The sequence below is a fragment of the Nanorana parkeri genome, unplaced genomic scaffold, assembly GCF_000935625.1.
Source record: "Nanorana parkeri isolate BGI_ZX_2015 unplaced genomic scaffold, ASM93562v1 scaffold1128, whole genome shotgun sequence".
Classification (NCBI taxonomy): domain Eukaryota; kingdom Metazoa; phylum Chordata; class Amphibia; order Anura; family Dicroglossidae; genus Nanorana; species Nanorana parkeri.
In genome coordinates this window covers 50,155-68,870 of record NW_017307396.1, presented here as the reverse complement: position 1 = coordinate 68,870, position 18,716 = coordinate 50,155, and the positions used below count along the sequence as shown (strand labels likewise).

General features: G+C 43.0%; 1 protein-coding gene across 1 annotated transcript in view; it reads right to left on the bottom strand.

Annotated features, from left to right (window-relative positions):
* Nucleotides 1-3,423: 3,423 nt before the first annotated feature.
* The window catches only part of CCDC126 (coiled-coil domain containing 126), a 19,939-nt gene continuing 4,646 nt past the window's right edge, over nucleotides 3,424-18,716 (bottom strand). The window contains exons 2-3 of the mRNA XM_018568036.1: nucleotides 12,968-13,353; nucleotides 3,424-4,031 (exon numbers count right to left, since the gene is read on the bottom strand). Of these exons, the coding sequence (XP_018423538.1) occupies nucleotides 3,853-4,031; nucleotides 12,968-13,205 (417 nt within the window). The 5' untranslated portion in view covers nucleotides 13,206-13,353 and the 3' untranslated portion in view covers nucleotides 3,424-3,852. The remainder of the gene's footprint in view (nucleotides 4,032-12,967; nucleotides 13,354-18,716) is intronic.

Below are 18,716 nucleotides of genomic sequence, written 5' to 3'. Positions count from 1 at the left end.
AGGGCTGTAATGCATAGGTGCAGCCAGGAGACTGAGACTTGCAGCGCTGGATGTAAACAATTACCAGAGACCAGAGCAGATAGACTGAGATAAGTATGCATCCGTGAAGGGGGGGGGGCTTTTGTTTAGGTCAAGGCAATGGGGCAAAAAGAATGTTTGCTTTGTATAAAAATCTACCTGTCCTTTAGTGTGAACCTCTTGCAGTCCTGGTCTAGAGCAAAACAAACCAGAACCCCCGTGGGGAGATCCTTCTTTACACTAAAAGAATCAATTACCTGGGTTAAATTATTTCCATATTTTTTTTAATACTTATAACTGTGGACATTATCAAATCCAGGAAGAGCCACGGTCCAAGGGTCTTCACCCCGAAAACAATCTTTATTTATGAAGCAGATACATAGTTTGTTCCTGCCCATATGTGCTCAATCGCTAATCCGTTTCACCATTCCGGCTTATAATCTGAGTAAGCCGGAATGGTGAAACGCATTAGAATTGAGCAAACATGTGGAAGAACAAACAGTATGCATTAGCTCCATAAATAATGTTTTTTTAAACATTTTCGGCGAAGACCCTTGGACTGTGGCTATTTCTGGATTGGGTTGTTGTAAGCGACGGTGCACTTGTTTGCCTGCACCTGGGATGCAATTGCAGGCTAGCCGGTTCTGGAATGTGAGCGGAGTTTGCTGTGAATTACTTTGTAGACATTATTAATTTTATTTACTATTTTGACAATCGCAGCCTTTGACAACTTTCCACAGCTACCGTCTTCCATCGCCACATCATTACAGCATTCCACAACTCATCCCCCTTCACTGTAAAGAACTGATGACGAATCGTTTCTGCCATATGCAGCTGATATCTCCTTGTCCTATGTAGTCGTTGGCATATAAAAAAATGTATTCACATAATGTATCATATAATGATGACCGTGGATGTATTTGTACATATGAGGTCACCTCTAAGACATCTTATTCTCAACAGAGATGTTGCAAATGTCAGATCTCATTAAAATACAACAGCCTATATGGTTTTTTTTAATTCAGGTGAGCTCATAAAAATAATAAGCAGTACAGCAAGTCTTCTATGGTTATGCTTTAACAGTGCAAATAAATACATTCTTTGGGTCACACTTTCAAGAACATTTGTTTTTAAAGGATAAGTGTACTTTTCTGATCAAATAAACAGTGTTATGTCACGCCTTGTATTTGGTTAGTTCAATGCCTCCACAACATGGAAAAAAGCAGCCAGTATAGCAGGAAAACAAAAGATGAAAAAAGTAAAAGTGGTGATTAGATTGAGTGCATAGAGATGTAGACAGCTGAAATTATATTCAGATCTCAGCTCCTGCCTTCCTATAGGTCAATGAGATAGGTCCTGTAATGTGATGACCACTAGGGAGGCAGAAAGGACAGGGACGTGTCACAGAAAAAGTCAACCTTTGTATATAACTTTAGCTGCTTATATTTCTGCATGTACTGATCATTTTAATATGGGGGCCCAGTCACATATACAGAGATTACCTACATTTTACTGCACCGGATCAACGCAGGTCACCACTAGGACACCAAATGAAGCCAAGTTTTGGCGTCAGTTGCACTTTAAGGTTCCATTTCCCAGAGGACTCCAGTTTTAATCCTAAAATGCAGCCTGATGACTCCTACTTCTGTTAAAGCTACACTCCAGGCAGATATAAAAGACACACATTATTGCTGCTCTGCATTCACCAGCATGTGACTAAATGTATTTTTATATAAAAGCGATGTAGGGATCTGAATTCTACTTGGGATGAACCTCTTGCAATTCCCTGTATAGCAGAATTTAGACTGGGAGAGGGAGAAACAGCAGAAGGAGCCAATTAGGTGTGCTAATAAGAAAAATGCAGATGGGGAGAGAGCAGAGTGACAGGACGTTGAGCTCATGATTTCGCAGCGTCTCCTTTCTCTGTCCAATCATAGGGTGGGAAAGGGGCAGGGGTGTGCTGTGCAAATCTCAGAAGGAGAAGGCCAGAAATGCAAATCCTTTGGCAGGTAAATCAGCTACTATATATTCATTGTATTTGTGGGTTTAGTGTCTGTTTGAAGTTCAGCTTTACACTACATATTTATTACATTTCTAGAGGTGCATCTAACCAATACTAGGCCCAGGATGTTACACATTACAGGAGTTAACTAATCCCCTGATTACAGAGATTTTATAGAGGTTAAATATCAACAAATAATCAGTAATTTATCAGCGAGAGCTTTAAAACATCTCATGCTGCCAGAACGAGCACACAAGGCACACCCTTCCAACTCAAACTGGCTCAACATTAGTACATTAGCTTTAGGGCTGAACAAAAACAAAAACAAAAAAAATGTGACTGCTTCCTCCATTTGCACGAAACCGTATGGATGGTGGAATTTTGTGACCTTTCCACTTTAAGCACCTACAGTACATAAACTTAAATTCCTCTTCTGCAGGGGTGGGCAACTCCGGACCTCCAGCTGTTGTGGAACTACAAGTCACATGAGGCATTGCAAGACTGACAAGTTGCAGGCATGACTCCCAGAGGCATGTTGAGGTTTGTGGTTAAAGCACAACTGGAGGGCGAATTGCCCACCCCTGCTCTTTTGTGTTTGTTGCAGCTTCCATCCCATGAGCCAAACATTGTATTGCCTTGCACACTGGTGGAAGGTTCAAGCATACACTTGGGATTATGTTCTGATTCAGATAGAGTGGGGAGGAGTTAGAACATGTCAGGGTTTTATTGCTGCCTATGTCCCCAATGGAGAGTAATTGGGACTGAAAGTGATGCAAAATCCAGGAACAGAGAGGAAATCTTCTGATGGGGGCACCTGTTCTGGTGACAACTGTCCAGGAAGGGATTTCCCTCACTTTGGAGAGATTGTCAATCACAAGGAATGAAGTGAAATATCCCCAATGGGATAAAACCTGACCAGGGCTTTAAGAATTCTATTTTTTATTGAAAGTGAAAAAAGAAATTTGGCTTTAGATATGCTTTAAGTGAAGAGAAGAAAATCTAAACTAGGAGGACCATGGATGATGATCCCTAGATTTATTATAGGAGCTAAGGGCTTGGATTCAGTAAGCTGCAATATCATTTAAATCTTGAATCACTTGCCATATCTCCCATGCCAAAATGACATATACTATTGGTTGAAAATCCACTTCCACATGCCTTAAGTGCACTTCAAGGTACAATAAAGAAGAACTCCGGGCATAATCATGCTTAACCCTTGCAGTGAGGTACCCTTGCACTGCATTATTCATTGACGGATGAAAATAACGAAGATATACTCACCCAAACCTAGGAGCAGGCAGCTGGCTCCAAGGTTCAGGTGAGTATAATTTGTTTATTTCGTCCCTAGACAAAAACGTGCACTTAACACTTGCAGTGTCAGGGGGTGGACCCCTTTGCAAGGATTAAGAGTAATCATGCCTGTAGTTCTTTAAATGCATTGCAACTTGATGAACTAGGGCCGAGGTGATTTCAAAGTGCGCTTATTTTTTTAAACACTCAGGAGTAGCAAAATATAATATACTACAAGCATACGCTTCTGTACAACAGGTTCAAAATATTTTCTTTCATCACTATACAGTACTAAAGTATATATTCTAGAACAAATCAAAACTGAATAATAAAATTCACCCATATAGAAACATCCTATTGTCTAAAAATATGGCCAGTTATGCTTGAATTGTGCCAAGTGCTGAGCACATGACATGAGCGCAGTCTTTCCTCACATTAAAGCTCTCGACTAAGCAGCTTACATCCAATTCTTCTAGCTGGAGAGGTTGTGGTGAACTCCTTCCATCAGCTTGGCATGGAACGCTCGTCCTTCTTTGTGGATATCATCTCTTTCTGGAGGCTGGGATGCGTTTACTAGTAGCTAGAACTGGATTCCCCGTGGTGCTGTTAGTGCCGTTACTGGATGATCCATTCACAATAAAATAGTCAATTTTGTTCTCTAACTTCCCGAGGCGTTGAAGGATGTCGCCCAGAAGAACTGCAATTGTCCTCTTCAGATCAGCTGTTCAGGGGTTAAATCAAAAATAAAATAAAAATGCATGGCAGAAAACATACAGTAGGGGGGGTTTTTAACAAAACTGGAGCAGAATAAATCTGGAGCAGTTGCCCGTAGTAACCAATCAGCTTCTCTCTTTAGTTTGTTCAATTAAGATTTGAAAATGAAAGCTAGAAGTTGATTGGTTGCTATTCACAGCTGCTCCAGATTACATAAATTCCCCTCGCAATGTCTGTACTGGACACACTGCAGCTGGTGTCAGTTAAACGGAGTATACAAGTTCAAGTGGTATTCTACTTCAGGGAGGGATTGGGTAATCTGTACATAATTAGGGAAAATAATAAAATAGTGTTAAGGTGCCCATACACCTTATGACCATCGCAAGACTTTTGTCTTGCGATGGTCGTAAGCTTATTAAAAGCTCGTACGATCTGCCCATCTTGAGGGGAGGGCTTCTGATGACCGCAATGAGGGGCGGGCTTCCGATCACTGCAAACGGGCAGTGTGCGCACACCGGCCCGTTCGGCATTTGTCTCCCGAGAGCGGCACTAACCCCCCAGCAATCGTACGATTCTCGGCAGGTTTTCAAGCCTGCACGGGAGACAAAAGACGTGCGACCGTACAGTAGAAACGGTCGCACGCCTTCCATACACCTTCTGATTATCGTACGATCGCGGGATTTCCAGGGATTATCGTACGATAATCGGCAGGTGTATGGGCACCTTAAGGTAGGAACATACCTTTGTCAACTTTTTTTTTTTAAATTACCTATCTCTGACTAGCGAGAGATTTTATAGTGGCCAAGTATCAAAACATAATCAGTAACTTATCGGTGAGAACTTTAGAACATCTCATGCTGCCAGAACAAGCACACAAGGCACACCCTTCATACTCAAGCTGGGTAAACATTTGTAAAAAAATTTCCTTCAGCTTTTGGGCTGAACAAAAAAACAAAAACAGATGCTATACAAAAGGTGGATGGAGGAATCTGCTGCTGTGGCCATTGTATTTTGTCCCTGCCAGTTGTTAAAATACCCAAATAGTGCCTGCATCTGATTGGACGCAGACACTGTCCGGCTGACAATTTTACACCCAGCTCCTTCGATCTTGCAAGCCACTGATTTTGGGCGAGAGGCAGCAGATAGGGTGAATTTCGGCCAATTCATCCAGAACCGGACATCATTTGCTCACAGTGCAGCCAGCTAAAGTCAGAAATGTTCCCCATACTGTCAATGTTATGTAAAAGATACAAAAGATCCCCCAAATACTTACCATTTAGCCTGGATGGTACCCATCTGCATTAGACAGGCACCACAATTCTAGCACCTTCTTGCCAAGAGCCCCTGCTGAGCTATTGAACATGCGAAGGGCAGAGCCATCAATTAGCTGCTCCATACATTTCCAGTCCTATAGGATGGCCATACACTAGCAGAAGTTTGTTTAAAAAAATAGTTTTCTGAATGTTTGTTCGATTTTCTAACAGTTAATGGGGTCAAAACGTTGAACATTTTCAACCATAGGGGTGAACAAAAAAAATCAAAGAAGCAGGATAACATTTTTCTCTTGAATAGACCAAATTCGAACAATAATGTGGTTTTCATTTGTGAAACTCTATTAATTACAAAATTGAATGTTAATGTAAGGATGGCCCAGAATTCACCAGGAAACTTACACAGGCGCAAGCTCGTGCGCATTCCGTTACACGTATAAGATAATGGGCAAATGTGCTTTAGCTGGTGTTCGTGCACACAAAACGGGTGCACGCCAGTGTCCATGTGCACAAGCATTAGCTTCAGTGTAAACATGCACACGTACAGGCGTGCTCATTGGTGCCAGTCTGCCTTTTTAAACTCTTCCAATTTGTAAAGTGCTGCGCACATTTTGGGCGCTATATAAATCCTGTATAATAATAATTTAAACCTATCATGGACTCTTGACTCCAATTGCTGACTGGTCTCCAGCTTGCTCCTGTATTCCTGTGACCTAACATGCAACTCCTGTTTCCTGAATGACGATCCTGGCTTGTGACCCTGACCCCGCTTACTGATTTGGTGCCTTGCTTCTTCTTCTCTGTGTAGGACCCTGGCCCGTGACCTCGAGCCTGATTTAGATTACACATTTGGCACTGATTCGTCCAGAAAATGATCGAACTTGGTCTGTGTTCCCAACTTTGTATCTGTTGCCTGTTCCAATACTCTGCTATGTTCAGTGGGCCGTCTTGATCCTACAGCTGCCAAGACCACAGATTTTTCCTATGAATGTTTTTATGAAAATCTACCAGTGTATGAAAAGCTTTTGGTGCTGGACAGGAAGCAGTGAGAAACCAGGGTGTCTGTCAGACCCAGGAGAGGTAGCACTCCACATCAGAGGTGAGTATCTGGGTGCTATGTTCCACTTTTATAAAAGCTAGGCAACATGGGGGGCAAGTGGGCCTAAATCCAGTTTCTGTTAAAGAATATCTATGTTCAAACATTAAAAACAAAACTGTATTTCTATATTGAATTTCCATATGTTCTATCCCACTCCTAATAACCACATCCACCTGGAGGTTTTTAAACTCAACTTAATGAAGATGCCCATAGGATGTACTTCCTCAATGCACTGACATACTGTAAATGTTACACGGTCCTGTGTCGCCACTCTCACAGAGCCTGCCTTTTGAACAACAATTCAACCTCTGAACAACGCAACATTATCATTGCTAGCTGGGAGCGATGCATGATGGGCAATGTAGTCTTGAGAAATCAAGATTGTATCACATCAAGCAGCAGGGAAAGAGATGTAAAGCACACTGGGAATCCAGGAAGTTGGTGAAAGTGATGGGCAGACAGAAGGCAGCACTCACTACATAAAAGGGATTTTTACAAGTAAGCTTTGACTGCACTATCAAAGACAACTCTAGAATGTATTTCTTATTACAATGCTGATGTTATAACAGGATGTTATATGCTGGGACTTTAAAACTCACACTCAGTTGTGTTTCCAGATAATCATAGACATCTAGAAGCTACAGATATTCTCATAGCAAACATGCGTCTAAAGGCTGATGTTAAATGAAGCACACATTCCGTCACGTGTCCATTACTTCAACCTAAGCAGCTGTCATTCTTTGGGTGTGGCAACAGACTAATCTAATACTCTAGATTATTTGCCTTTCAAATCATGTCACACAACCTGTGTAAATTCACAATCTTCCCAGCGCAAATGAATCACAGCAAGCCCTCCTCCTTAATTGATTCCACCTGATCACACTGGGGCAGCTCCACAAGGCAGGGAACCTTAAAAGGAGAACTATGACATGAGTGATTTCCACTCACCTCATAGTTCTAAGCCGACCTGTGACAATGAGACTGTCACAGGTCGGCTCAGTAGATCGGGAGGTGAGCGAACACATACCGGGTTCCCTCACCTCTCCATCCTGTTACGGCTCTCTGCCGTGACAGCGGAGGGGCTGGATTCCCCTCTCCCCGCTCCGATCTGCCAGCGCTGACTGGCGGAACGGACGGGGGAGGGTACAGCTGGCTCTGCCTCTAGATAGGCAGACCCAGCTGTCACTCACGCAGCTAGGCGGATCCCTTCATCTACGTCGGGATCCGCTCCAGCTGCGGTGTCTCAGTATACCGCGAGCTGTAGCTTGCGGTATACTGAGCTTAGGGTAACGGGAGGACGCTAGTTTGTGTCCTCCCGTTACCCCAAGGAGAACTATGGGGGAAAACACTGACCCCATAGTTCTCCTTTAACATCTATAGAATGACAAGCGCCCACTCTATGTGGAGGATCATTTAATAATTTGCTTTTAAAAAATGCTAATGTGCTCTAAAGAGAAAAGTGACACAAGCGTATTCCATGGTTCCCCTCACAGGGGGCTATCACCCCTGGGTTCTGAGGAAGGGGGCGTGCCCCAGAAATGCATTAACCCTTGCCACTCACTGCTGGAAGAGGAGCGGTCGTGAGCTGACTTGGCTGCGCTGTGGCTTCTGATGGGCAATAGCCTCCTGTGAGGGGAACCATTGAATATGCTTGTGTCACTTTTCTCTTGTGAGTACATTACCATTTTTTAAAAGCAAATTATTAAACGACCCTTCACATGGAGTGGGCGCTCTCCTTTTTTGTCATCCTATTAATGTCACACAACCACCTGCTTATGGATTTCTTTAAACTGGAGCTTTTTATAGTGGTTTTCGGGTACTTATTACACAGTTGTCACTCCTACCAAGCTCCTTGTGGTCTGCAAATCATCAACAGCTACCTTTTGTTTTCAATGGCTTCTCCTAGCGTTCACCCCCCTCCCTCCTCCGGCACAAGAACGGCCCAGGGGCAAGTATAATGCCATCCAAAAACTCTCTGCATCAGATGCTCTTCATTTTTCAACATTAAGTGAACAAAGGTCACATGCTAAATGACATTCCCCCTTGTTCTAATATAGAACTTGAAGTACAAGTAAAACTCCTCATTCCACATCCAATAACACTTGAAACCTCACTCTGATTTGGTACATCACCAAGAATTTCACCCTGAAGGACTTTGCGCACTCTTGACATTCCTACGTATTTGCATGCTGCATAAACAATGATATGAAGAGATTACTCCTTATAGCTGGAAGGCAGAAGTACGTAAACTGGGAGCCCGATTTAAAAAATGTGTCAAGTTTAAAATATGGTAGCAAGGGAAATAATTATGAAAACATAGTACATATTCATGTTATGGGAGGGAGATCAAGGAACTTTTGGCCTGGGGGGCAATCACAACTAATAGGCCCATTTACAGTACAGACACGTTTACACTGCACTGTCCTCGCAGAGATCTGTAGGGGTGGCATTAATGGGTGCAGTAGTCTGCTATATACTGACTTTGGGTCACTGGAGGAGTAGTACATTAGTAAATAGACTCCTGTAACCCAAAAGAGAAGTCAAGCCAAAAAAAAAGTCAAGCATGTCATTCACTACTTTATTCACAGTCTGCCAAACACTGAATATAGATTTTTGCTCATAACAGACTGGTATTGTCATAGACGTACTGTTTGTCACAGCGTTAATGTGGTAAATGACAGTGGGAGGGCCAGTTCTGGCAGGGTGTCTTATAGCTCGGAACAGATAGATCAATAAAGATGACTGATTAGAGATTGACCCACAAATAGGAAGAGTCTGCAGTCAGTCAGGGATCCCCTATGAAAGCTGTGTGGGTAAGGACATTCTGGAAGTGTAAAATATATGCTGGGAGTGTAACATCACTGTGTTGTTGACCCAATTCCATCTGCAGAAGTCGATCCTTAGATCAACTACTGCAAAGGAACATGTTGGAAAATGTTTGACTGCAAGCTCAGTTTGGCCAATCAGTTGCAAGCTTCGTTCGGATATTCTGAGAGTGGCCAGCAGGGATTCCTCCATCCACGCTTGTAAGTGTTGATGGAGGAATCTGTTTTATTTTTGAAAAAGAAATAGACGCATGTATACCCGACTCACGTCCAGGCCTGTCTGGCCTAAATGGACAGGCACCTGAATCAGATAGACATGTGACCTAAAACAACATGGAGATGTCAAGAAACTAAGGCTGACCATACGCTGTTAGAATTTGGCTGATTTGCAGGAATCCTCGGAAATTCTAACCGTACAAGGCCCTGCCAGCTTAACAAAAGTCGAAAGGAGTCAGGCCGAAAATGTTGAGCCTAACAGTGACTGCATTTACCACTGACAGGGGTGCTTACAATGCTCGGCTTTTATTCAGTTATTTAAACCTTTATCCTAAAAGGTAAAAAAATTGAACTGCTGCTGTAACTGCGTAAAAAGTGTTAACTGGAGTTTGGCTTTAATTTGTTAGTGAAGTCCACCTAAATTTGCTAGTGGATCTAACACCACCCTCTCTATAGGGTGACATGCTGACGTCCAATGGTGGCTCTGTTGCTCCTCTATAGAGTGGATCCTCCTTAAGGCAAGAAGCGTGTTACTGGCCAAATCACCAGGTAAAGATAAAGGACATAAAGCCTAAAAAATTAAAACGAATGCAGCCACCACATGTAAGGATTGGTTAGCGGCAATATATTAGATTTTGGGTTTTGGGTTTAGATACGCTTTAAAACTGCTCCCAAACAGATTTCATTCATATAATTCACTAAACAGATCAAAGCAACCTACCAACAACACTGATACACACACACTCTGCAATGGGTGGGCACCAGGAAGGGAACTTTTTGTCAAGTATTGATACAATTTTCTGTTTTATCGAAACTGTAAAAACCATGAAAACTTTTGTTGCCGAGTTGCCTAAATACATTCAGTTTTTTTTTTTTTTTTAATTAAAAAGTGGACTGACATTGTAATGTGCACTGTATCTAACCTCTTCCCATTTAATAATTAGACGCTGTCACACGACCACATACCAGATTATTTATTAGCATCTCACAACATACATCAGGCTGTAATTATTTCCAACTGCTTTCTGGGGATGTATATTGTTACAGTAACGGAGACAGTAATTATTTGTTGTATCGTGTTTGTTTATCATGCCCAAATAAAAATGTTTGAAACTGGTGGAAATTGCAGAATGCCAAAAGGCAGCATAAACCTCAGTTTGCTCAATGGGTTTCTAGGTAAGCAACAGTTTGTAAAGGAAGGCAGACGTTAACAGAAGCCTAATGGCACCAATAGAAGTACTTCCAAAACAGGGAACAAGAGTAAATGATAAGCAAACCATTGTTAACTATTAACGCTAAAACCAGCATTTTTCTTCACTTGCATATATTTTTCTTTATTTTCTTTACTTGATAGTTAACACAACTATTCATCCCTCCCTCCATGCCAAGGTGCTAGGAGTCATCCTGGACTCGGACCTCACCTTTCTGCCCCACATCCAATCACTATCCAATTCCTGCCACCTTCACCTTCACAACATCTCCAAAATACGCCCCTTCCTCACCAATTAAACCAAAGCTGCTCATCCACTCACTTCTTATCTCTCTTCTTGACTATTGCAACTCCTTCCTCATTGTCCGACCTCTACACAGGCTATTCCCCTTTAAATCTATCATGAATGCAGCTGCCAGACTTATCCACCTAACCAACCGCTCAGTGTCTGCAACCCCCCCCTCTGCCGATCCCTGCACTGGCTTCCAATCAACCAAAGGAGAAAATTAAAAATATTAACAACCACTTACAAAGCCATCCACAACTCTGCCACCGTCTATATCTCAAAACTTGTCTCAAAGTATCACCCTAACCGCCCCCTCCGCTCTTCCAAAGACCTCCTGCTTTCCAGCTCCCTCGTCAACTCCTTCCATGGTGGTCTCCAGGACTTCTCTAGAGTCTCTCCCACAGGGCTGTAGCTACCATGGTGCAGCTGAGGGGGGGGGCGCAGCCTGTGCCCTTTCGCCCCTGTTGCCATGGCGAGCACCGGACACCATTGGCAACAGGGGCACCAGGTGGACAACACAGCCGCGGCTCGGCAGGGAGAGGAGGAGCGGCACAGGCTCCAGCTTCTCCTTGGATCCCTGCTGCTCTCCCCCACCTGTATGGGCAGAGGACTCTGTGTCCTCAATATCTCTTTTTCTATTTCAAAAGGGAAATGTCACGGGTCTGTTTAGACCCCTAATATTTCCCCGAAGCCCCCCAACAGTAAAAGAAATAATAATTAAAAAAACATAAAAACACACACACACAAACACACACACACATTTGTTTTGGACGAAATGAATAGAAAACTAAATATATTTTCATTAGTTTAATCAAACAAAACAAATTTTTATACTATTTCGGATATGGCCACCAGCACGGTGGAGGCGGGACGCATGACGTCACATACCGCACACGTCTGTTGGGGGGCACAATTTTCCGTTCCTGTTCTCGGGCGCAAAAGGAGCTAGCTACAGCTTTGCTCTCCCATCCTCTGCAACTCTTTACACCAACCTGTCCGTCCATCTCCCACTCTGACTGCCTTTAGGCGATCCCTTAAGACTCATCTCTTCAGGGAAGCCTATCCCACCTCTAACCAACCACTGGACCATCAAGTTCTCAAAAAGTCCATTCCCACACAGCCTCCTCCACATGTACCAATTTGCCCCTCCCTTTTAGATTGTAAGCCCTCACGGGCCCTCCTTAACATCTGCATGTACTGCAGAGATGTAAAGCATGTTTTTTCCTCGCCTTCACATGTGCTTGAAACAGAAGGAGCAATTGCATATAAAAGTGCATAAACGTTTTTTTTCCTTCAGAAGATCTGCCAGCCCTAATGTTTTCTTCTTTCTTTCACCCTACATTACTCTTATTGTAATGACATTGATAAAGGAAACCAGCCACTTAGCCTCAGAGGTTGTTTCATCAGTTTTTGTTAGTTCATTGGCTAGGATCTTCTCAAACCTGTTTATTTTTTATAAATATATTTCATATTCCCTTGAATATCCCGTTTGACCAAAATGTGTCAGGAACTTAATGATCCTTTGTCCTATTTTGGCTTCAAGTGATATAAATTGGTGCAGCTGACACACCCTCTGTCTGCCCTAAATTACTCACAGCAACCCTTTCCATTGGCTGAAGCCTGCTAAAGTGGTAGTCAGGGTGAAAAGCAGGCACCAGGGTTCTGATGCTTTATGGGCAGCCTCAATATCCAATAATTACAAGTAATGTAGACCAGGGGTAGGCAACCTTGGGACTCCAGCTGTGGGGAAACTACAAATTCCATCATGCCTGTAGCCGTTAGGGTCTTCCAATCCCTCATTGGACTTGTAGTTCCAGAAAAGCTGGAGTGTTAAGATTGCCTATCCCTTATGTGGACTCTACTTTGGGTCCTATATGATTTTTTTATGGTATATTGGCTAATTAGACCTTTGGATTTGTTCAATGCTGTTATGGTACCATACATTGTTCCTGGATTCTATATCATTTAGAATTGAAGCTACAATACAGATTCATTTTAATACTATTGAAATGTCAAACAGGTTCTGTGCTACCTACCATATCCTGCCATGGATCCTCCATTCCCTCCATTAACAAGGTCTTTATTCTCTTCAGCTAAGGCCTTGACATATCTTCTGCTGAGGTCTAAAATCTGGTCTCGGAGCTCTGAGCTGCTTTGATGTGTGGGATACTGAAAAGTATAGCGTAGTAACATCAGCCCCCAAACGAAGCCAAAGGCAAGAAGTAAAAGGCTCAGTTTCTGTGACACAGATTTTCTGGAGAATGTTAAATACATGGTATGGCTCCCAGGATACACGGCTCACACCCAAATATTGCTTCTTCCTGAGATGTCAGATACAGGGTATGGTCCTAGATATGTCATATTCATTTGCATAGCTCATTTTAGTGAAACGGTGCTCCTCTCCGAATGGTAGCTGTAGCATCTGAAAAACAATGCACAGAAATGATAGCTCACAGTATGATATTACATTTTTACCCATTAGTAATGCTAATATTTCTCCAGACCCACTAGGTTTGCAGTTGAGCATACAATATGAGAAAAACCAGAATGTTTTGTACTCACCATAAAATCCGTTTCTCTATGTTCATTGAAGGACACAGCAGAGAACTTGAATTTCTGACTGATGGTGGCCAAACCCTACATGTGATAGAGGCAGCTCAGTTAGTCACAAGTGGTCACGGACATCACAGAGGGGCAGGTGTTGTGTCCTTCAATGAACAGAAAAATTGTACGGTGGGTAAAACATAACAAAAAAAATCCTAATTTCTCTGCTGTTCTTTAAAAGGACACAATAGAAATCTTGAATCTCTGACCATCGGGACTTTTCAAAGCAGTACCAAGGAGGTGGAAAAACTAAACATCTCCCCTAAAGCAGAAACAGTACAAACTGCCAGTAAGACACGCAAGCTGATACTGGGATACAGAATTTTTCCGATTGGGGAGGGCCTCTGACTGAGCAAAGTGCAAGAGCCCATTCCAACATCATAAAAGACCTTGGGCCGGAAACCCATCCAGGAAGCTCTGAGACAGTCAAACTTATGAGCAGAAGTAATGGAACCTCACACAGCACAATCTACACCAAAGAAGAGAGGAAAAAAAACACCTTCTGACATACTAGAGCTGCACAGAGATGGGGAACCATTTCCTACCTGGGGTAGTAAGCCGAAACCATATTGGCAAGGGGGAAGGCTTTAGACCTTAGCACCATTACATCCTCGTGTAGGATAAGGAAGGGTTCTATACAGGACCAGCTCAGAAAAACAAGCTTCGTAGAGGTGATGGCAACAAGGAAGGCAACCATGTAAGCAAGGGTAGAATATTCCCCATAGGTTCAAAGGGCGGTGTTGAAGTACTGCCAGAACCAATTCCAGCTCCAACTTAGGTACAGAAGATAGTACGTGGGGGAGAGAGCAGCTATGGAATAACATTGCCAGGGCCAGAATCATACATCACTATCATGAAGACCAAATGCTGATTCCAACCTGATAGTAAGAGGTCAAAATGTTGTCTATAGAATATATTCCGGAGTAAAAGTTTATTTTCTTGTACCAGGCAAAGTATGTCATCCATACGCAAAGGAAGGCCCCGTAGAATTAGATTACCTAGCTTCCAACAGCATGGAAATCACTGATCAAAGGGACCCATACTTCATAAATCCTGGGATCCAACAAGCATGCCAAGCTCCAGAATGTTGATCAGGAGACAGGATTTCGCTAGAGACCATGTCCCCTGTACCGACAATGTGTATAGGATTCCTCCCCAAGCTGGCATTCATCACAGGGATCCTCCAAGAAATCAGGATGAAGGATTTCCCCAGCACAGGGCCTCTGCGGTCAGAGACAGCAATTAGGTTGCAATTTGCCTCATAAATCGTGTATAGCTGCAGTGAAACTGACAAAAAGAGCACTGGGTGTAACGTCATCAGCTGGCACCCGCCCATTCACAGGAAGTGCTTATTCATAAAATGGGCAAGGCTTTTGCCCATTGATAATATGGCTGCTGGAGCACCGCATAGTAAACACAGGTAACCATATATAATATGGCTGCTGGTGGATCCCATTCAGAGTACAGCCGCTAGCGCCCATCCTTAACATGTCCACCTTAGCCCTGCAGAAGAAAAAACATGTGGCCGGGCAGCAATAGTTTAGAAAATACCTGCTCAGGTAAGCCAGGATATCGCTGGCTATATAATATCATTTTTATTACATTGAAAGCACTAATTTATGGCTCACATAAAGACCTACTGTATTGGGTACTGGAAAAGCCAGTGTTCTGTTCTGAATGTGATCTTGCGAGTAGTAATTAGGTTATGAGTGCGCGCTCCGTAACAGGAAGTACAGAGAAGCAAAGCACAGGAAGCCAGAGGACGCTGCCAGGGGAGACTAATGCAGCCACTATATGCTGCAATATATTACATTTCTTGCTTTTGGGTTTAGACAAGGTATGAAGCAAGATCTACATTTATGCACCTGCATTGCTCTGCGTTTTTGTTAATGCTTTCCGCAGATACTTTGTCATGTGCTGCCATTCCTATCAAAAACCACACCAATGGATAAAAAAAAAAAAACAGCCGTAGATTTATTTGGCCAACACAAGTCGACACACAGCACATGCAAACTAGCACCATTTTAAAGAATGGGAAACCATTGCACAATATATAACGGGTACAAAGTACCCGTTATATATTTGTACTGATGAACTCAGCTGTATTACCGTAAAATGACATTGAGACCCACTAATAGAAGAGAGCTGGGTGGAATAAAGGTATTACTGTGGAGAGATTACTGTAGCTTGTTCAGCAGTTAAATCATTAAACAAGCTTTGCTTCTTTCAACACAGATCCAGTTGTTATGGTAAATTGAATAGAATGCTTTTGCCTCAACCCGACATGAAAAAAGATTATTTGAGCGAGATTACCCTGTAATTCTGTTCATGGAAGAAAAAAATGCTAGGCCTCCCTTGGGGAAAAAAGAAGTACACATGTTGTAATAAAACCAATTTGCTGCAGCACAGCCATGCTGTTGAAACAAACCGTGTGTTTCAAAACCTGTATTCATTCTTACGGAGGGTGATCACCCGTATTGTGTAAGCTCTTATTATATGAATGCATACTAGGCTTTGTGTACGCTTGTATTGTATGGATTCATTCAAAAGGGATATTCCCGACTATAGGAAAAAACTGACCTGACCGAAGACCTCACTGTGCCAGTCTTAGAGCAGATGTAAACCCAATCACTGAAATCTCATGTTAATGTCATTTCCAGTCTTTTTAAATCTGCAGCGTTCATTAAAATAATACCTTATGATCCTGCCATGAAGGTCCTTGTTTAGAGACTTCCTGTTATGTGGTGACATCTGTCTCCTGATTGTGCTGCTGCATTCTCACTTTGTCTTATGCATCCCTAGTTAAAGGGCATCTATGGTCAAAAAAACAAATTCAATCTGTATTTCTATATTGAACTTCCATATGTTCTATCCCGCTCCTAATAACCATATCCATCTAGAAGTTTTAAACATAGGCCTGATTCACACAGCTAAGAGTCGGCCTGTACAGATGCGTGCGGCGTGCACGGTCGTGTCGGGTCATTCCCAGGACGAACAGGTGCTGTGTGTGATTGTACACAGCAGCCTGTTCTTCCCTATGGGAGGACGCGGCCATACGCTCAGATCCATCCTGTCTGCATACGAGTACGGACACTCGCACCCACACGGATCTGCAGCTCGGGGGAGTGTACGCCCGCATCCACCCATGGAGAAGAACAGGCTGCTGCATAAAATCACACAAGGAACCTGTCCTTCCTGGGAACGGCCCGATACGGTATTGCACGCCACATGGATCTGTACAGGCCAACTCTTAGCTGTGTGAATGAGGCCTTAAAACAGTGACATTAAAGTTAAAAAAAATGTTTCCCTCCCCCCAATGTTAATGAAAGCACTTACCCTAAATGATGTTTCTTAATCCGATCTTCTTCCTTCCTGTCATTTTCATCTGTCCTGCTGTGGGTCTCCGATCTAGCACTGACTGCTCTGTGCTTGCTGGCACTTCCTGTCCCACGGTGTCTGCATGCGGGTGCACGCGTCCATAGACTTACCTTGTGTCTCTCCTCGTCTCCCGTCCGAAAATGTGAACTGCGCACGCGCAGGACCCAAGAAGCTTTGCGCCCACCTGAGGATCTTCACATTTTCGGACTGGAGCGTGCAGGGAAGACACAGGTGAGTATTGACCTCTGTTAAAGCGGGTTTTTTGTTTTTACACTTTTTGCATAGATCTACTGCTTGCTAGCGGTAGATCTATGCAAAAAAAAAACGGGGGCTTTAATTATCCTTTAATGTTAAAGATGTCCATAGGATGTACCTCCTCCATGCACTGACACAATTTCACCCAGCCCTTTAAATATGCACTTCCTTGTGTCACAACTTTAAGGAAGCCTGCCTACCAAACTACAACTCAATGTCTGAACTTCCCACAGTGTAACATCATCACAGCTTGCTGGAAGCAATGCATTATGGGGTATGTAGTCCTGAGAAATCAAAATTGCATCACATTAAGCAGCAGGGAACGAGATGCAAAGCACACTGGGACAAGAAAGTTGTTGAGAGAGATGGGCAGATGGAAGGCCGGACTCACTACATAAAGTAAGCTTTGATTGCATTATGAGAAACAACTCTCGTATGCATTCCTATTACAAGGCCGATGTTATAACAGGATAGAATATGTTTGGATTTCAGAACTCTTAACTCTACAAGCAGCAATGCCGGCATACTTTGCTCAGGCACGATCCACTGTCATCACCACCAGGAAGTTAGTCCATGATGCATTGATGTGCAGAAAACCATGGAGTGAGCGCATTTAGGACAGGAAGTAAATGCAAAGAGGTAGTTCAGCAACACTGAGATGCAACAAAGCATGAAAAAGTATAAAAACAAGTACCGGTATTGATAATGAAAATAAAGTTACCGTTGTTTATGATACACAGCGCCTAAACAGACACCATCTACTCAGGGTGTGCATCTACTGTAAGGGGAACCTGCACAGAGAGAAAGATGTAGGCTGACATTGCTGGCTTTTACTAAAAATGCCAGGTTCCTGCTGGTCATGCTTTTATACCTTCTAGGCTGGTGTTCAAAACAAATATGCAGATCAGGAGTTCTCACAGTATGATTGTACCCGGGCAGAGACTCGGGAAGTGCCAGGCAGTGGGCAGTTTCACGGCAATGGCATTTGGTGCTTTAAAAGACACGGGTTCCAAAACTTTTTGAGGATCCAAATAAGAAAACTGTTACAGTCCTGGAACCCAAACAGAGAATTATTAGCAAAGAGTCAGCAAAGCCAAAAACAAGTAACAATGGCTGTATAGCATATTGCAGGCACTCTTCACCATTTCTGTAAGCTTTAGTCCACCCTTTCCGAAACGAAATGTATAGTATTGATAAACACGTTACTAAACGAAAAATGTCCATTTATTGATTTTTGCATTGAAGCCTCCAAAGCATTGCAACCACAATCAGTGGATCACAGGTGCAATGCTCTGGTTCCTGCAGACTCTTCCTCCCAGTCCCTGTCCGTACCAAGGTATGGACTTTCAGTTACAGGGACGAGAGAAAGTATGAATGGTGCTGATGCACTTGAACTGCATTGAGAACTATAAGTCCCTCTACCGCCGCGGTAGCAGATGGGACTTGATGTCTTTCCATTCACAGATCCTGTCAAAGAATCTGTCAACAGCAGCTCCAGTTTTAAAAATATAGAGAATCCTGTGGGGAGCAGAACCCTTGGATTTTGGT